This window comes from Juglans microcarpa x Juglans regia, chromosome 2D (assembly GCF_004785595.1).
Source record: "Juglans microcarpa x Juglans regia isolate MS1-56 chromosome 2D, Jm3101_v1.0, whole genome shotgun sequence".
NCBI lineage: Eukaryota > Viridiplantae > Streptophyta > Magnoliopsida > Fagales > Juglandaceae > Juglans > Juglans microcarpa x Juglans regia.
This window is the reverse complement of record NC_054596.1, coordinates 15,137,247-15,152,828: the sequence shown is the minus strand read 5'-3', so window position 1 is coordinate 15,152,828 and position 15,582 is coordinate 15,137,247. Positions and strand designations below refer to the sequence as shown.

The window sequence follows — 15,582 nt, the reverse complement described above, 5'->3', positions numbered from 1 at the left end:
TTCTCAAAACCTAATAAAATCTCATCTCAAACTATTTCACTATTATTCACAAACCATTTTACTACATTCACAAAATTCTCATTTCATCTCATCTCATTCCCCAAACATCCCTAAGCCTAGTTTGGTTTCAAATCTTTGAAACCATATCATCTCAAGCTCTCAGCATATCTCATCTCATCTCAACATCCAAACACCATTCAAACACAAATATTTTTCAATTTCAAATTTTTAACTTTTTCATCTAATCATTACAATTTTCCTAAATTTTCATACAAAATACAAAAAAAAAAAAAAATCAACTTTTTCAAATTTCAAAACAAAAATTATATTAAAAAATTATATTCTAACCCTCTTTTAAGTTTATAATTCTTTTTATTCAATTTTTTCTCTTTCATTTCCCAAAACCTCGTAAAAATCTTAACTCAAACCATTTCACTATTATTTACAAATTATCTTATTACTATTAACTGATTTCTCATCTCATCTCAATAACCAAACAAGGCTCTTCTCTCTCTCTCCCTCTCTCTCTCTCTTGCCATGAAATACCAGTGAGTTAGTGACGGTGGGCGGACAGCCTAGGGACCAAACTTTACCCCCCCTGGGCCATGCAAGTATGGGGCGAGTAGCAGGCCTACTCAAAAAAAAAAAAAAGGGGGAGAAGAATTCACTTTCCACCCTCCAACTGATGGGCGTTTCACAATTTCAACCTCACACATTGCATCCTATAACTACCAGAAACTGACAAGCTGTAACAACCTTCTCCAATCCTGGCTGTTAAGATGAATTAAAATAAGTGAAAATATATGAAGTGGCAGAGCATTGACCATCGGATCTTAACAAAAAGTGCATATTGCAGTTTTTTGCTGGTGGGGGTAAAGTGTCAATGGGATGCAAAGCAAAACGCAGAAGGTTAAAAATGTATTCTCCCAAAACAATCAAGTCCATCAAGAGTATGCATCTTATATTAGCTGATATAAAAGTCAGGATCGATGAAAATAGTTGCTAAAACTAAAGTACAATTCATTTATAGTACATTATACCCCTAAATTGTATCCAGTTTCACAAGTGTATTAATACTTCAACTGAACTTAGGTATTCCAATAATTCTCTAATTTGGATATTCACTAAATTTTACTTAAGCCTTACCGTAGCAAAACTTCCTTCTACAAGAAATAAGAAGATTGTTGTATTATCTTAATCAGAATCACTAAAGTCGAGGTTTGCTGTAAGAGTAATACAATGTGCAATGAAAAATGGGTGCAACTACAAGGACACAAGAAATCATATCAGCATGCTATCTTCTCCTAAGCTTGGAAAAGTCTAATAATCTCAATATCTCCAGATGATTAACCATGGCATACCCAAATAGCATAAGAGCCAGCCCCTGCTGTTGAAATAAAGTTCCATCAAACAAACGACCTCCTCAATTTTACACAAACTTCTGTGCAGCAAATTTCTGTTTATGGCTTCAGCACATAAAATGAGAAAATCAGTTGAAGGATGGAGGATGGAGGACGTTTTCACACCTCACTCCTTGGAACCCCTAGCAATTGATCCAGCAACCACCGATATTAAAGCCAGAACCAACAAGCTTTACTTGTGGAATATCACAAGGGACTGCCAGAAACAGTCAAATCTGAGAGACCATTTTATGTTCTCTCAGGGGAGGAAGAAAACGCCAATGCTATCACCCCTTTCTTAATGTAGACAGCTAAAATGTCGCATGTGGAGTATTGAACATGAGAAGAAGCTGATTGCAGTGAATATTATTCAGTTCTGAGTGGAACCATTTTAAACTTCAAACAAGAACCATTACTAAACGAAAAAGTATTCAATAGAAACTTCAAATTTTCCTATCTAACAGTTGAAAGTTCAAGCTTCAGTCTCTCTTCCACATAACTTTAGTCTCAAGTGTCTCTTTCTGTGAGCCACACAAATATGAATAAGGGACTGTTTTGAGCCAACAGTAAGAAGCAAAACCACCGAAGATTGACACCATTCTCCACACAAGAGAAAACACTAGCCAGGCCCAATCTGCTTTTACGTTTAGATCTCAAACTCATCTCAATTCATCATTACAACTTTTTCAAATTTCAACACAAAATATAATAAATAATTTAACTTTTTCAAATTCTAAAATAATAATAATAATAATAAATAATATTTTATTCAATTTTCAACTTTCATATCAACTCAACTCAACTCAGTTCAACATCCAATCATCCATCGGCAAGACATTATCATAGTAAACTAGGCCAAGAGGAATCTATAAACCAGTGGGGGTCTATATAAAAAGAGACATTTTGGGTCAAACCCAAGTACAAACCATCAGTAGAGAACACGGCTGACTCTATATTGCATGGAACCAATTTATTTGGAGATGGAACATATGTACAATACAAACTACCACTAACTAATCCAAATTTGGCAAACTAATAATGGAGAAGCTAGTTAACAAATAGCAAAAACTTGCTGGCCGACCACCATCATGTTCGACTACAAAGAATTATCACAAAAATGAAGCACTGAAAATCGGTAATCATATATTTCCCATTAATTTAAATACCAAGTACAACAAAGAACGTTACCTCAAATTTGAATAGCTCAACGTGCTCCTTAACCAAAAATAAAATAGATAGAAACTTTCGAATAGACGCTAAAATCAAGAGGACGAAACAAAGTTAATTGCCGTCAGTTCCACCTCCCAAAGTTGAAATGTTAACCACCTCAAACCTCTCGTTCGCCGGTAAAACCGACCAGTTGGGCGACTGCACTGCACGCAACCACCGGAAATCATCCACATTGGCCCAGTTCCCTGTCTCCTCATCGAGACTTGCACACCTCAGATCCTCCTCAACACCCTCATATTTCAAACAATACGGCGCAAACCTCACGCCGCTAGTATCCTCAATTATCGGCCTACTCCTCACTCTCAAGTAAAAATCGCAACCCTTGGCATTATGAATACGAATTTGATGCGATGCCATCACGAACACACACCCGTCGGCTTCATCAATCAGAATCGAACCCGTTACTGGCCCAGCATAGACCCTACAATTGCTCAGCCTATGGATAAATAATGCTCTCACGGAACCAGTCAATCTCACTTCGCAAGAATCGAGATCCGAAACCGTGAATTCTCCAATGTCCGAACCCTTGAAATTCATAACCAAAATCTCACCCTTTTTGTTTCTAAACCCCGGGGAAACCCTAACCGGGAAACTCAAATTCCCATGTTTAGTTGAAACAGATTCAGGGTTTTCGGGCGTGGTTTCGTTGGGTTCGGCGGTCGGATCTTTCTTGGCGGCTTTGTTCTTGAAAGTGAATTTCTTTCTGGGGATCAGCTCGGAATTCAGCGTCTCGAGGGCTTGTTTCAGGTCGGAAATGGTTTTGAGTGAGGAACGGACCTCGTAGGAAGGCAAAAAGTAGGAGCTCTCGGCGACGAGCTTCTCGAGGTCGGAGATGGAGGCAGAGATATTGTCGAGGAGGGATCTGACTTGACTCGGGTCGGTGGGATGGTCGAGTCGGGACTGGGCGATTCGAGACTCTATGGAGCGCTTGGAGTCGGAGAAGCGGGAGAGGAAGGCGGTAGAAGACGACGGCAAGTTAGAGTGGGAGTCGGAGTCGGATCGGCGGGCGAGGGAGTTGTCGAGGCGAATTTGTTCGCGATTGGAGAGGCGCTCGAGCATCGAGAGGTGCTTTTTGTGGAGCGTTGAGCCTAGGGCTTGGCTTGAGGTTGAGGTTGAGCGTGCTTCTTCGTTTTCCATTGTCTCAGCCTGTGAGAGTGCGCGAGAAGATGGGGGAGGGGCTCGTGAATCTGAGCAGGAACTGGGAGGCGGGTTAACTTTGGTTTGATTCTTGTTCAATTGTTTGGTAACTAAACGACACCAAGTCCTGCGCGTTTTAAGCGTTGCTCCTGGTAATACCGTAATATTGGTGCTACCCGCACCCATCCCGCCGCCCCCCCCCCCCCCCCCCCCCCCCCCCCCCCCCCTACGCAGCGGGGGTGAGGTTTGTCCTCCGCAATCTGTCTCGTGATGTGGGGGGCGGGTGTTAGAGACCTTGACCTAGTTCCTAAATATTGAATTGTCCTCACCTTGGTTCTCTTTGTGATAACCAATTGCCTAAGCCCTCTTGCTTGAATTTTGAACAATAATGATAATATATTATAGAAATGATGAGTTCCTAAGTTATTGAAAGAATGGTATTTAGTGATGAAATGACAATGATGATGAGTCCGGATGATCTAAGGGATGAATAAGGGTGTTTGATGCTAAGTGGAATGGCTTGAAAGTTGCCCTTGATGTTGGGGACACTTGAAAGAAGATTAGGGTTAGTATGGTGAAATATAGCTAGGGTTTTGTGTGGTGGCTAAGGATGATTTCGAGATTAGGAAGAGATGGACTAGGGTTGGAGTCTTGGATGAGATGCTAAGGTTTGGAAATGATGTGGAAGAGTGAGGCTAGGGTTTGGTGGCTAAGGTTAGAAGGTATTTGAATGAGTTTAGGGTTGCTCATTGACTTTAGGGATTAGGAGATGGAAATGATAAGATAGGATTTGGAGTCTTTGGTTGACTTGAGTGATTCTGGGGAATGAGAGATTTGAGGGATTGGATATGATAGGTGAGATGGAGTTTAAATGAGTCAAGGGTTGTTCCTTGAGTTTAGGGATTGGCTATGATAAAATAAAGAAGTTATGATTTGAATATGGCAAGAGATTAAGTCTTTGGTTGACTAGGTGTATTGAATGAGTTGAGAGATTTTAGGAATTTGATGAGTGATTGGAGGGATTGAGTGATTCTAGAGAAGTTCTTAGAATTAAGGGATTGGCTTGGGATGAGTCAACTTTCCTAAAATTAAAGAAATTGCTAAGTGAGACTCTTGAGAGATGGCTAGGGTTTGTGGGAGTGGATGGAGGCAAGACTTCTAAAAGGAAAGAATTACCTTATAGGGACTTGAGGTGGACGGCTAGGATTTTATGGTTAGGAAGATTTGTGAGCAAACCAAGTATGGCACGTATGACTCACGGCTAGGGCTTAGTTGGATTGGATGAGGGGTATTTTGGGATATGGCCGAATATTGAAATTAGGGCAAACACATGTGGTAATTGAAATTTGTCTATGGAGAGGATTGAATGGATGCAAAGAAATTTATGGACGAATAAGATGGATGAACAAGATAGAAAAGTATGAACAAATGATAAATAGACTCAAAAAAGGAATATGAAGACTCTCTTTATAGTTTATAAGGATATTTGATATACAAGAAAAGATATGAACATAAGAAAAATGGATGAACACGTATGAACATTCAAGAGCACAATGAAGAACAACTTCACCACCAAGTCAAGAATGAACAAAGATGAATGGACTCAATAAAGAAAAATGAAGACTCTTTTTTATTTATATAAATATTTAGATATGCAAAAAAGTGTAGATGAATAAGGTGGAAATTATATATGAACAATGATCGATAATTGAATAGAACAAAGAAATACTCATAAGATTGATAAATAAATGATTCAACACCTATTCACGAATTGCAGGATGATGAATCAAAGATAGATAAGTGGACAACACCTATTCACGAATTGCAAGGTGATGATCCTCTACTAGGGATTCACGAATTTCAACCAAGTAACCCAAGTGCTTAGCACCAAAAGGGTGATCTCAAGAACAATAATCTACCTACTTAGGAAATTTGCCAAAGGTTCAAAAGATGTAATCTAAATATCTAAGGGTCCTATTTATAGAGAATACAAAATAAAAACTCTAATAGGTCCCTTGATAAATAAAATAAATAAATAAACAAGTGATAGTGGTGTGGAACTCATGGGGCCCACGAAATTGGCCTTTGATCGCCTTGACTGGCCCATGACATGTCAGCGACAGTGTCAAGGGGTTATCAAGGCTAAACCATGGCACGGTCAAGAGGGGAAACATGAGCCATGTTCTAATTGACCCGTGCCATTCTTGCAATCTTCCTAGGGCAAACACTACACCCCTAGGGAAGTCCTCTAATGTTGGTCTTAACTCTGGAAGTGACCCAATCTTGGTTGTCCATGCATGCCTAGGACCATGTTCTAGAACGGCTTTCGATAGGGTCTTGACAACAGGACCCCCTCCATGTGCTGGGGTGGGGGTGGGCCCCTCATCTGTTCGCTTTCTGTCCATCGTCATCCACAACCGTGGGTTGTTCCAATTGAAAATAAAATACACAAAAAAAATTCAAATCCACAACAAATTTACAAAGTCATATCAAATCCAGAACAAACTTACAAAATCATCTCAAATCTATAACAATACACATCAAAAACCAAAACTAACAACAAGAAAAAACCAAAAATAGCTAGAAATTTGAGGATATGAAAAAAGAAAAAAGAAAAACATAAACGTCGTCTGCAGGTCCGCGTCACAAGAGAGGAAAGAGAGAGAGGAGAAGATGGACATGTGGGCCGCGTCACCGTAACATTATGAGAGGGAGAGAGGGCAGCGACGCACGACAGAGAGAAGAGAGAGCTTAGGGAGGAAGAAGGAGAGAGGGAGAAGGGAGAGAGAGAGAGAGAGAAAAAAAAAGTGATTATGCAGGAAGGAGAACTCTAAATCTCCAAAAAATGACGTCGTTTGACATTCTTTCTTTCTTTTTTTTTTTTTAAGATTTCGTTATCAAAATGACGTTATTTTGATAACGAAATTTATACATACATACATATATGTGTGTGTGTGTGTTTTTTATTGGGTTTAGGCCTAGCCCGAGGTGCGGAGGGGGGTAGGGCTGGGCCTAGCCCACCCTCGCCCTTGTTTTCCTTGCAGGGTAGGGCAAACGAGGGCGGAATATAGACCCACGATTACTCTCATGAGTTTTGCACTTTTGCTACTCAAATTTGGTGCAAATGATATATTTTTTTAATAATTATATTTGAAAGTCTTTATGCTACATACTATTTACGTGTCATAATTTAATTTGAAAGATAAAATTTAAATTTTAAATTTTACAAATTAAATTATAACTAGTGAATGATATATGCTATGTACAAATTGACATGGAAGATATGTTGATGCACCAATATTTTATTTGTCGAAGAATCTAATTAATAATATTTTTTATAAATCAAATTCAATTATGTGATGTGTTATTTAGGTTTATTTGTAAATAGAAATTGCAATCTATTAAAATTTGTACAAAATTATTCAGAACTTAGGTCCCATTTAGATAGTGAAAATGTTTCATCTCATCTTATCTAATCATTACAATTTTATCAAATTATCACATAAAATATAATAAAAAATTTAATTTTTAAAACAATAATAATATTAAAAAATAATATTTTAATAATATTTTATTCAATTTTTAACTTTTAATTTTTATCTCAATTCATTTTATTTCAACTTAATATCCGAATGAAACCTTAATTAAAAATAATCTTAGCACTCACTTTGGATTTCAAAATATTGAAATTATCCTAACAAAACATCACCTCGATATGCCATAAATAATTAAAAATATTAAACATAAAAAATAAATAAATAGTACATGCAACAATGGAAACTCATCAGAAGTTAAAACTATTTTAAATTATCATGGGTTGACAGAAAAAATATATAAAAGCCCAAGCCCGAAAATGTAGGCCCGAAAGATTTGTAACAACAATTCCAGGACCATGATATTTTTAACAACAATTACAGCTTGGCACAGCACGTGAGAATGTGCAACGCCAGCTGCAAACGGAGCTGTCTCTCAAATATGTTTGCTTATTTCTCAATTAATATTTTTTCTCCACCTTCATTTTCTTCGTCTTCTGTTCTCTCAGTCTCGAACGAAACCCTCGTTTCCCTTTCCACTCCCGACCTAAAGAACACCAGAAAACCATCCCTACTGACATCCCCAAGCGAATCCAACCGATTCCAACGGATAAAGTCCCGGTGAATCGTGGATGGCGCGGAAATCGCAGAGTTGAGCGCGGTTGAAGATCTGAGTCCAAAAGTCATCGGTGTTTTACGCGCGCTAATGGGTGCCGCGGGCTCCAAGCTCGAGAAGGCTCTCGGCGACCAGTTCCCCGAAGGCGAGCGCTACTTCGGTCTTGAGAATTTCGGCAATACTTGCTATTGTAACAGCGTCCTGCAGGTTTGCTTCCATCAAATCCACTTTCTTCACCATCCAACTTTCTTCCTTTTTTCCGTGTTGTATTAGTTATTAGTATTTTAATTTCCGATGGAATATATGAACTTAAAGATTTTTTAATTTTCTGCGTGTTCGATGTTAATCGTGATTAAGAGAGCTTGCTTATCTATGTTTTGCGGGGTTTGATAGTGAGTATAACCTTTTTCTTAAACTAATATACGCTATTTTGGAAATTTGAGCTGTGTTATTGCTGGTGATTGCTTATTTGTGCGAAGAGCTGGTTTTACATTTGGTAGTGGGTGTGTAGCTGAAATCATTAGCTAGTCTAGCGAGGGCTTAGTTTTTTTTAGATGCGGTGGTCATAATAGGCGCCTGTGTTATATGGCTGTATTGAGGGTCTGGGTCTGAATGTATGCACAACACGGTTACTTCGAGAAGTTGTAGTTAAAAAGAAAAGATGGAAAGAAAAGAGACTTTGAAGTTGTTTCAATCTGCAGGTGTCTCCTCAAAATGTTTGAATAATTGTCTTCTTTATTTTTAATCTATTTTTTATGGGGAAAAGTGAATCTATTACCTTTATTTTGGCTCAAATTTGCTAGTATATGATACAAACAATGTTTGCTAAATTTCATTATAGATAGTCACCGTCTCATTATATAATCTAGAAATGGAAGGTGATTACAGTATATTTTTTCCCATTTTTTATTGGTAAATAATAATTTTATTGATGATAAAAAATAAGCATTGCCAAGTACATGGGGTATACAAGAGCAACACATGCTTGGTAAGCATTTTCTCAAATCTCTAATGCCCTAGTAAGATTAGAACCCACAAGCTTTTAAGCGGGTATGCCCACTGTATTCATTGTCATTTGGGGGTTCAATGGTGTCATAAATTTGTTGAATGGTATCCATTGACATGTTACTTTAATGATGGGTGAATGAAGAATTTTGATTATGTTTGACAGACATTTTTTTTATGGTACTCCACTAATGTAATTTTTTTTGTGCTCGCAGGCACTTTACTTTTGTGTCCCATTTCGTGAGCAACTGCTAGAGTATTATGCAAATAACAAAAACATTGGGGATGCAGAAGAAAATCTATTAACGTGCTTAGCAGACCTATTTTCACAGGTTAATATCTAGCCCATATATGTACTAATCGAAAAACATATCTAGCCCATATATATATATATATATATATATATATATATATATATAGACACACGCATTTAGGATCTTATTATAGGTGTGTGTAGATGTGTGTGCACGCTTAATATGTATACAGCTGTGTGTGGGTGTGGGTACGCATTTATGTTATGCAGATATACATATCTTAAGCAGTAAACCAGCCCAGAGCATTTGTTTCTTGAGAATGATCCAAGTAGAACTCTCCAATATGGGTTGCTTGAAATTTTGATGGCAGACTACTTACTAGCTAGTAACTGATCAAAAAAACTTCATGATGTAATATGAATGAAATTGTCTAGGTGCCTGTTATCAGTCTAAATAGAAAACCATCATTACAGTAGATGGACACCATGATCTAGGGATCTTTATTATATTAGTTGCAAATCTTGCGAACTCTTCTTTTTGTTGTTTTCAGATTTCAACCTCTGGAGATCCTCTTCTACCCTAACTGTATTTTATTTGTTAAATGGACCGATTACTTATAGAGAGAAAAAAAATCTTCCTTCCATCACATATGTATAGCTTAGTTCTGCTATATCAGGCCCTGTATACTTCATTGGCAGGTTTTACTTTCTGCTATATCAGGCCCTGTATACTTCATTGGCAGGTTTTACTCTTGAATCTTTTTTCCTTTCTGGATAGATCTGGCATCTCCTTTCTTGAGATATATTTTTCTTTCTAGAACTAACATAACATGTCCAATGGCTTATTTTGGTCATCACTCTTAGGTTCAAGTAATACGAATAGTCTAATAGATTGTTTCGATTTCTTTCTAGAGCTAATATAACATCTACATCTAATGCAGTTCTGTAGATTTTTATGTCATATTATAAGATATCAGCTGGAGTTTAGGATTTTTTGGTCTCTTTGTGACTTCTTAAGTTCTATTCCCCCCCCCCCCCCCCCCCCTCTCCCCCCACTTTTCTCCCCTTGGGCAAAACAGGAATGTCTATTCATGCAATGCTTATTACATGCTAATATTTTCAGCCATGATAGTGGGTCTAAAAAAGTTCATTGCTCCTTTTGTGTAGATAAGCTCACAGAAGAAGAAAACAGGTGTCATTGCTCCAAAGCGCTTTGTACAAAGATTGAAAAAACAAAATGAGCTTTTCCGTAGCTATATGCACCAGGTATGTATACAGTACTTTAACTTAGAGCAAAATCATCTTTGACTGGGTGAACTGACAATTACATATATTTAACTTGAGAAAATTTTCTTTGAGAATTTTTTTTTCCTTATGTGAAGGACTGAGAATGTAGTGTTGCATAGACATCTTCAGTTATAGTACATTTTGATCGTAAGATAATACTTACTAAATGGGGCAATACATAATATTTCTGAAGTGGAGATTCCTCCTTTCCTTATGATATTAGTGTCTAGGATACCTCGTATCTAGTATGAGGGTGGTGAATGAGATCCCATGTTGATTGGGAGGGAGAAGTTCTTGCAATCTCTAATGATTTCAAGGAGCTGCAATTGTTATCTTAACTAGGCTTCTTGGAGTATAACATATGGCTTTGGCTTTTTAGTTGTTGTTACAAATAGTATTAGAGCCAATTCCAACCAAAATTGTGGGATTTGAGTCTTGCCGCTTACAACAAAATGGCCTAGCGACGACAATTAGAATTTAAGGGAAAGGCTGTAATACCCTGGATTTAGTATGATTGAGTAGTGAATTGGATTCCAAATTGCTTGGGAGAGAGAAGTTATTGCAATTTATTATGATTTAAAGGATTCCAATTGCAACTTGACTAGTCCTTTTGGAGTATAGGCCCATATGTAGCTTGGGCTTTTTCTTAGGTCATACTGATGTCTCATTTTGCATCATTGCTAAATCTCTCTCTTCATCTATTCAATTATGATGCTAATTGTTTACCTATCAAAAAATTATGATGCTAATTGTATCTTGATTGAATTTCTTAACTTTCTCTGGTCTAATACAAAGCATCGGATTTTGTATGTCTCCTTTCATTATAAAGACATTTTCTCCTTTTTGTAGGATGCCCATGAATTTCTGAATTTCTTGCTGAATGAGCTCGTCGACATATTGGAGAAAGAGGCCCAAGCTGTAAAAAGTGATCCAGAAACTTCATCACCTTCTGATAAAGCCGCAAATGGGCCAAAGAATGTTCAGGCTAACGGTCCTCAAAAAGACCCTTTAGTTACCTGGGTGCACAAAAATTTTCAGGTGACTTTGATCTGCCATTTCATATATTTTGTTCAAGTATTTACCTGTAAAAAAAAAAAATATTTTGTTCAAGTATTTGTTTTTGATAATTCGTCAGGGAAGATAAATGGCTAAAGATGCTGCAATGAAACCAATTTTGTGTTCCGAATTTCTGTACAAATAAATCAGTTTTGTTATTGTTTTGATTGGTCCAATTCTTGATATCTATACCTTTTCTCTGGCCTATTATATTATCAAATGAGCTCCCCACTACTCTCACTCCAAGGGAAAAAAGTACAGGACATCCTTGTGTCCGTGCTGATGTGTGATTAGCAGCATAGTAGTTACTGATCAAAAAAAGAGTAGCAGCATAATAGTTACCCTTAATACATCGTTGAGCAGTGATGGTATGGTTGCCTTTTTCTTTGCTGCCCCTTATAAGATTCTCATGACATTGTGTGTAGATTCTCATAATATAGTTTGGTTATTTGGTCAGGGAATACTCACCAATGAAACAAGGTGCCTGCGATGTGAGACAGTGACAGCAAGGGATGAAACATATCTTGACTTGAGCCTCGATATTGAACAAAATAGCTCAATTACGAGCTGCTTGAAAAACTTCAGCTCAACAGAGACATTGAATGCAGAGGACAAATTTTTCTGTGACAAATGCTGTAGGTAAGTAGCTTTTATGCACATTAATATGGTATTACGTGCCTTGTTTTTTAAATGTTAACTAATGTCTAATTAGTTATAGATGGCTTTGATTACATGTTTCACTGAGAAATTTGGATGAGGCAATTTAATCAAATTATTGTATGTTACAAATGCAGAAGGTATATTTTATGCATATTAATTTGGATGAGGCAGCTTGACACAGAGTTTAGGTCTTAGCTTGATGATAGTAAGAGTGATTATATGTGCATCCAAAGCTGAAGCACTCACTCTAAAATGGAATAGCCATCAACGTAGGTTGAAAATAATGAATCTCTCTCTTTCTTTTACAATTCTCTCCCTACTATTACCACAAAGCCTTCCCTCTTCTATATGCAAAACCTCACCGACATGCTTCTTTGAGTGGATGATGTCTTAGAGATTATTGGCACCATACGGCAATTTATTCTTTGATGAACTTATTATATAGTCATGTGCATTTTCTTTGAGGACTTTATTATTTATTGTCTTGTGCCATTCCAAATGCTGTGTCTGAGTGCAGCCACCCACTAGTTCCTCTTGGGTTAATTATGTACTGTATTGAGCAGTGCTCCACCATTTTACACCATACAGAGATTCTGGAGATTATTCTGGAGGAAAAGAGAGAGCATCCAAACAAAAGAACCAAGAAGCATTGCACTTTCGTTCTTTATATTGTTAGTCTGTTTTTTTTCCCCTTGTGGTAATGGAAAGTGGATTTCATTATGCAGTTTGCAAGAGGCGCAGAAGAGGATGAAGATAAAGAAGCCACCTCACATATTAGTAATCCATCTGAAGCGTTTCAAATACATTGAGCAGCTGGGTCGCTACAAGAAGCTGTCTTACAGGGTTGTCTTCCCACTTGAGCTGAAGCTGAGCAACACAATGGAAGATGTGGATTCCGAGTATTCCCTCTTTGCTGTAGTTGTCCATGTTGGAAGTGGGCCCAACCATGGACACTATGTCAGCCTTGTGAAAAGTCATAACCATTGGTTATTTTTTGACGATGAAAATGTGGAGATGATTGATGAGTCCGTTGTGCAGACATTCTTTGGGTCGGCACAGGAATATTCAAGTAATACGGATCATGGGTACATTTTATTCTACGAGAGCCTGGGGGCTGGTAACAGGAGCTAAGAAGAGGTGCTTTGAATTTACTAAGATTAGATACTTTAATTATTCAGACTCATTTTTCTTCTGTTCTTACCCCCCTTTTTTTCAACCTATGGGAAGGAGATGTCAAATATCAACGAGATTTTATGGGTTGTGAGAAATTGTATACTTAGGTGGTTGTCGTGTACAGTGGATGGCGGAAGCACGCTGTCCTTTTCGGTGTTTCACAATAAGAAGAAAAGAGCAGTGTATATGGTGTGAGAGAACCTCACAGAGAGAGTTTGTATTCTTCATGATTGAGAAAATGTTTAATCCACATCAGAAATGAAATGCAATTGGATCTGCTCGTGACGGTTCTATTTCATTATTAGCTTTGTTTGCCTTAAAAGTAATGTTATCATAGTGATATTTAGTCATCCCAACAATATTACCTTCACAAAGAAAAAAAAAAGTGGTCATTACAGGAAGCTCAGAATCCTTTATGGTTTTCTGCAATTGAATTTTGGTTATCTTCTGTCCCGTTTGTTGGCAAAATAGTAATTTGCTAGATCGGAAAAGTCAGTGGAAATTCAGGCTGTTCCCTGTAGTGCACAATCGCCAAACGCTCATCAGGAAGATTTTGTTGTTTGGGTTACCTTTTAAAGTCGTCAGTTACTGCTGCAAATACTTTGGAGTGTGATGAACACTGTCAAATGGTCTCATTCAGTCTGGTTTTTCAAAGATTCGAGCACAGGATATATCGAGGTTCTGAGATTACCTGGAATTTCCAAGTTTACAACTTGTGGCAAGAGAGGTATAGAATAAGAATGCATCAGAATGAATTAAGGGTACTGCCTCTGTAGATCTCAAAGCTGTTGAGCCAGCAAGAATAGCAGCCGGAAGACCGTAATTCGATTGTTGGGTTATTGTTAGGGTTTATCGGTCTGTTGTTACTTCTAAAATGTTTATAATTGTTACAAGTTGTCTCCTTCTAAAATGCGGTTACTTCCGTTTTCCACTATGAGAAGTGTCACTGTTGGTTCAATTTGGTTTCGGCATTGCACCGATCCGCTTTCTTGTTTTTGGATAAGATTTCTATTCAACCCATAAAAACAAAAGCAAAGTTCAAAAGGCCAAACATCAACCAAAGAAGTCCTGATTGCACTAATCAAGTTATCATGTTTTGACGCTTTTGCCCAACGCTACTGCAGTAAGATCATGAAATCATGAGATTCACAATTTAAATTTAAAAGGCTTTACAATAATGTTTGTTAGAAATCTATCTACGGGTAATTGCATTTTTCACCCTTAAACTACAATCTATTTTGCATTTTTGCACCTGAAATTATTAAAACTTAAGATATGATTATAAATGAACAAAAAAAATATGATCAAGTGACATCATTTTAACAGTCATATGGGTACATTTGGATCACAAAATCATCTTAACTCATCTCAATTTATCATTACAACTTTTTCAAATTTTAATATAAAATATAATAAACAATTCAACTTTTTCAAATTCCAAAATAATAATAATATTAAAAAATAATATTTTAACAATATTTTATCATCTCAACTCAACTCAACTCAACTCAGTTCAACATCCAAACGCAACCTTAGGATTGGGTCGTGGAGCACTACCACCTACCCCACCTTGTCTGGCATTTGCCTTGCTGGAGCGGGGTCCCCGTCCTCAGATGGGGGTCGTGTGGGCGAATGCCCGCAAGCAACTGAGAACTAGAGGCTAGGCCCAAACCTGCCTGGTCCAACCCACATATATTAAAAAAAAAAAAAATTTCTTTAATAAAATGACATTGTTTTATCTAAGAATTTATTTATTTTTAAATAAAATGACGCAAACGGCATCGTTTCAGAATGAGGCTTTAAATTAAAACCTCTCTCTTGCTAGTGCGTCTCCTCCCAGTTTGGATTCACAATCCATCTCAACTCATCTCACTACTATTCATCAACTTTAACTCACAAATCTCACTACTATTCACAACCCATCTCACTACTATTCACAACTCATCTCAACTCATTTTCGAATCCAAACAAGAAGTACTCTCCTCTTCTTCTCCTCCTCATTCTCTTCTTCTTCAACTTCTCCTCATCTTCCTCTACTTTTTCTTCTTCTCCTTGAAGTCACAAATGGCCATGGAACCACGACCCCAAATGGCTTCGCAAATCCCGCAAATCCACGGCCATTCATGTTCGTGGTTCTTTAAATCTTTGCTCAGATCTGTAACATAAAAGAAAAGCAACCACTTTTCTCAGATACGGTGTTATTAACTTGTTTTGGTTGTTTTGTATTTCTGT

The 15,582-nt window shown here is 37.4% G+C and overlaps 2 protein-coding genes across 3 annotated transcripts; one reads left to right on the top strand and one right to left on the bottom strand.

Annotated features, from left to right (window-relative positions):
* Positions 1 to 1,445: 1,445 nt before the first annotated feature.
* Positions 1,446 to 3,903, bottom strand: LOC121250534 (tubulin-folding cofactor C). 2 transcript variants are annotated; one of them, XM_041149663.1, is made up of 2 exons: positions 2,589 to 3,903; positions 1,446 to 1,617 (listed from the first exon to the last, which is right to left on the bottom strand). In XM_041149663.1, the coding sequence occupies exon 1, from the start codon at positions 3,765 to 3,767 to the stop codon at positions 2,682 to 2,684; it is 1,086 nt and encodes a 361-aa protein (XP_041005597.1). In that variant the 5' UTR covers positions 3,768 to 3,903; the 3' UTR covers positions 1,446 to 1,617; positions 2,589 to 2,681. The 2 variants fall into 2 exon arrangements, with proteins under 2 accessions (XP_041005597.1, XP_041005598.1); XM_041149664.1 differs by lacking the exon at positions 1,446 to 1,617 and adding an exon at positions 1,642 to 1,921.
* Positions 3,904 to 7,717: 3,814 nt separating this feature from the next.
* On the top strand, positions 7,718 to 13,630 carry LOC121250533 (ubiquitin carboxyl-terminal hydrolase 4). Its single transcript, XM_041149662.1, has 6 exons — positions 7,718 to 8,123; positions 9,137 to 9,253; positions 10,342 to 10,440; positions 11,311 to 11,499; positions 11,975 to 12,156; positions 12,903 to 13,630. Exons 1-6 carry the CDS (start codon positions 8,007 to 8,009, stop codon positions 13,306 to 13,308), a joined length of 1,110 nt encoding a protein of 369 aa, XP_041005596.1. The 5' UTR covers positions 7,718 to 8,006; the 3' UTR covers positions 13,309 to 13,630.
* The last annotated feature ends 1,952 nt before the right edge of the window (positions 13,631 to 15,582 follow it).

Excerpts from the sequence above, each read along its gene's own strand:
- LOC121250533 (XM_041149662.1), top strand. The coding sequence starts at position 8,007 with ATGGGTGCCGCGGGCTCCAAGCTCGAGAAGGCTCTCGGCGACCAGTTC. Across the intron at positions 8,124-9,136 it reads ATTGTAACAGCGTCCTGCAG|GCACTTTACTTTTGTGTCCC; the intron begins GTTTGCTTCCAT and ends TTGTGCTCGCAG. Across the intron at positions 10,441-11,310 it reads TCCGTAGCTATATGCACCAG|GATGCCCATGAATTTCTGAA; the intron begins GTATGTATACAG and ends TCCTTTTTGTAG.
- LOC121250534 (XM_041149663.1), bottom strand. The coding sequence starts at position 3,767 with ATGGAAAACGAAGAAGCACGCTCAACCTCAACCTCAAGCCAAGCCCTA.